Genomic DNA, 2,578 nt, shown 5'->3' on the forward strand with positions numbered 1-2,578 from the left:
ACCATGGTTTAAGGTGCAGTAAAGAATTTCCAGTTACTCTTAAAAAACTGGAGCCTGAACATTGAATATTCCCAACAAGTGAGAAATGTTCTCTGGCCTTCTAGAATCCACATCATGAGTACTTCATATGGCCAGAGAAGCAGATTTTATTTAAATGCATTTCCTTTTTATATCACTGAGAATTTTCATAATCCAGCCTGAGATAAATGCATTAATTGATAAATGCATAAATTTATTATTCTTAATAAAGTAAGATTAAAAGAAGGGAAACTACATAGCTTGATTTTTTCTTTTTTCTGATCATAATAGAAATATATTTTAGGACAAAGTCTAGCTTGATGAATCTACAGAATAGGAAGAAACAATGTGTGTGGTAATGTCATGAAAGATGATTATGGGTTATTCAGATTTAAGCTCGGCCACAGAGCGTTAATAGTCTCTTACTTCTTTGTGAGAAATGCAATTTTTTTAACAGTGTCTTTGAAGGCTTCTTTGACTAGTTTGTTTCGAAGTGTATAAATGAATGGGTTAAGCAAAGGGGCAACAGAAGTGGCTAGCATTGACACCATCTTATTAAGGGCCACTCCTTCCTTTGCTGAAGGCTTGATGTAGATGAAGATGCAGCTGCCATAGGTCATGGAAACCACAATCATGTGAGAAGAACATGTAGAAAAGGCCTTTTTTCTTTGTTGGGCAGAAGGGAATTTTAGAATGGTCTTGACAATGCATGTGTATGAAAGAACCACACCAATTAGGGTAATAATTAGTGTTACCACGGCAAAACCCAAGGCAATTTCTTCTATAAGCATTGTGTCTGAGCAGGATATCTGTAAAACAGGATACGTATCACAGCCAAAACTATCAATGAGATTTGAGTCACAGAATTCCAGCTGGAGACCCATACTAAAAGGTAGGAGGATGATCAACAGGCCAGCAAACCAGGAGCAGAGAACAAGGGTAGTGCAGACCTTACTGTTCATGATGATTGTGTAATGCAGGGGCTTACAGATGGCCACATAGCGATCATAGGACATGGCAGCAAGGAGAAAAAATTCGGTGGCTCCAAAGAGGACAACAAAAAACATCTGTGTGGCACAAGCATTGTAGGTAATCGTTTTATCTCCAGTTGCCAGGGTGTACAGAAATCTGGGCACACAGACAGTGGTGAATAACACTTCCAAGAAAGAGAAATTTCGGAGGAAAAAATACATGGGAGTCTTAAGGTGAGAATCTAAAAGTGTGAGGGTGATAATTGTCAGGTTCCCAGTTACACTCAAAATGTAGGTGAGAAATAAAAATATCAAAAGCACAATGTGTAGAATTGGGTCATCTGTCAACCCCAGCAGGATGAATGTTGTTATGGCGGTATGATTTCTCATCACTACCTGTGTCAGGTCAAGAGCGATTGGCTCTGAAGAGAGAAGGGCTGTAAGAAGGAAGCTAGCGTGGAACCTGAATGAAAGATGTAAGCAGTATTATTCTAGTGCATTTTACATTTGGATAATGGAAGTTTACTGGAAATATTTAAATATGAATCTTAGGTTTATAATTCCCTGATTAGAAACTCTTTATAAAGCTGGCAACTAAAACAAAAAACAAGTCACTCATCACATACCTTGTTTCATACACTATTTCTCAATATTATTGCCTTGTGGCACAGCTATTAAAACAAACAAAAAAAAACACAACTCATAGCACAGCTATTAAAAAAAAATAACACACCCTATTTTACAGATTATTACCTTTTTTTTAAACATTTTTGTTTTGTTTTGTTTCCAGTCACCTTTTTCTTTGCTTTTCCCATCTTACTGAACTGCTCACTTTTTATAACAGGGTAGGATTTGTCCAGTAGTATTTTATGCTGGTCTCTGATTGTATTTAACATAAGCAAAATATCTTCAAAGGGTTAGATCATGTCTTTGTACTTTAAATTATCTCAGGTTGGGGAGAAAAAAAGTTTAAAATACAAGGTTATATCTTTGTTTTATCTTTCCTATATTTAATCAAATGAAAGCATTTCTAACCAGGTAAAGTGGTTGCTTGTTGTGGCTGTTGTTAGGTGCCATTGAGTTGGTTCCAACTCATAGCGACCCTACGTCAACAGGATGAAACACCGCTCCGTCCCCACAATCTGGTCCTGCGCTATCCTCACAATCGCTGTTTTGCTTGAGCCCATTTTTGCAGCCACTGTGTCAACCCATCTAATTGAGGATCTTCTTTTTTGCTGACCCTATACTTTACCAAACACGTTGTCCTTCTCCAGGGATTGGTCCCTCCTGATAACATGGTTGCATAGGCGGAGGGTTTCCCGAAGAGATGTGAGGAGCCTTTTTGCTGGAATATGCCTGGTTTGTGCTGTCCTGGTGCTTTGAGCCATGGCCACAACCCGGAAGGAATGGTCTTTGGTACTTGCTTTTTCTGCCAGCCTGCTCATCTTGGGCATTCTCCTCAGCAGTACCCAGACGTTCAGAATCTGTCTCAGATACATTTCAGTGACCCTTCCTTTTGATAATTTTTTCTGTTCTCTTCCTCAAATCACCTTTTCCTATTAATATACCTGCCAACTCACTAACTCTAC

General features: G+C 38.5%; 1 protein-coding gene across 1 annotated transcript; it reads right to left on the reverse strand.

Moving 5' to 3' along the window:
* Positions 1-440: 440 nt before the first annotated feature.
* On the reverse strand, positions 441-1,714 carry LOC104847090 (olfactory receptor 6C2-like). Its single transcript, XM_064285257.1, has one exon. It carries the CDS (start codon positions 1,377-1,379, stop codon positions 441-443), a length of 939 nt encoding a protein of 312 aa, XP_064141327.1. The 5' UTR covers positions 1,380-1,714.
* Positions 1,715-2,578: the final 864 nt, after the last annotated feature.

Source organism: Loxodonta africana, chromosome 4 (assembly GCF_030014295.1).
Source record: "Loxodonta africana isolate mLoxAfr1 chromosome 4, mLoxAfr1.hap2, whole genome shotgun sequence".
NCBI classification, from domain to species: Eukaryota; Metazoa; Chordata; class Mammalia; order Proboscidea; family Elephantidae; genus Loxodonta; species Loxodonta africana.

Bases quoted from the DNA above. Each gene is read 5' to 3' on its own strand.
- LOC104847090 (XM_064285257.1), bottom strand. From the start codon at position 1,379: ATGAGAAATCATACCGCCATAACAACATTCATCCTGCTGGGGTTGACA.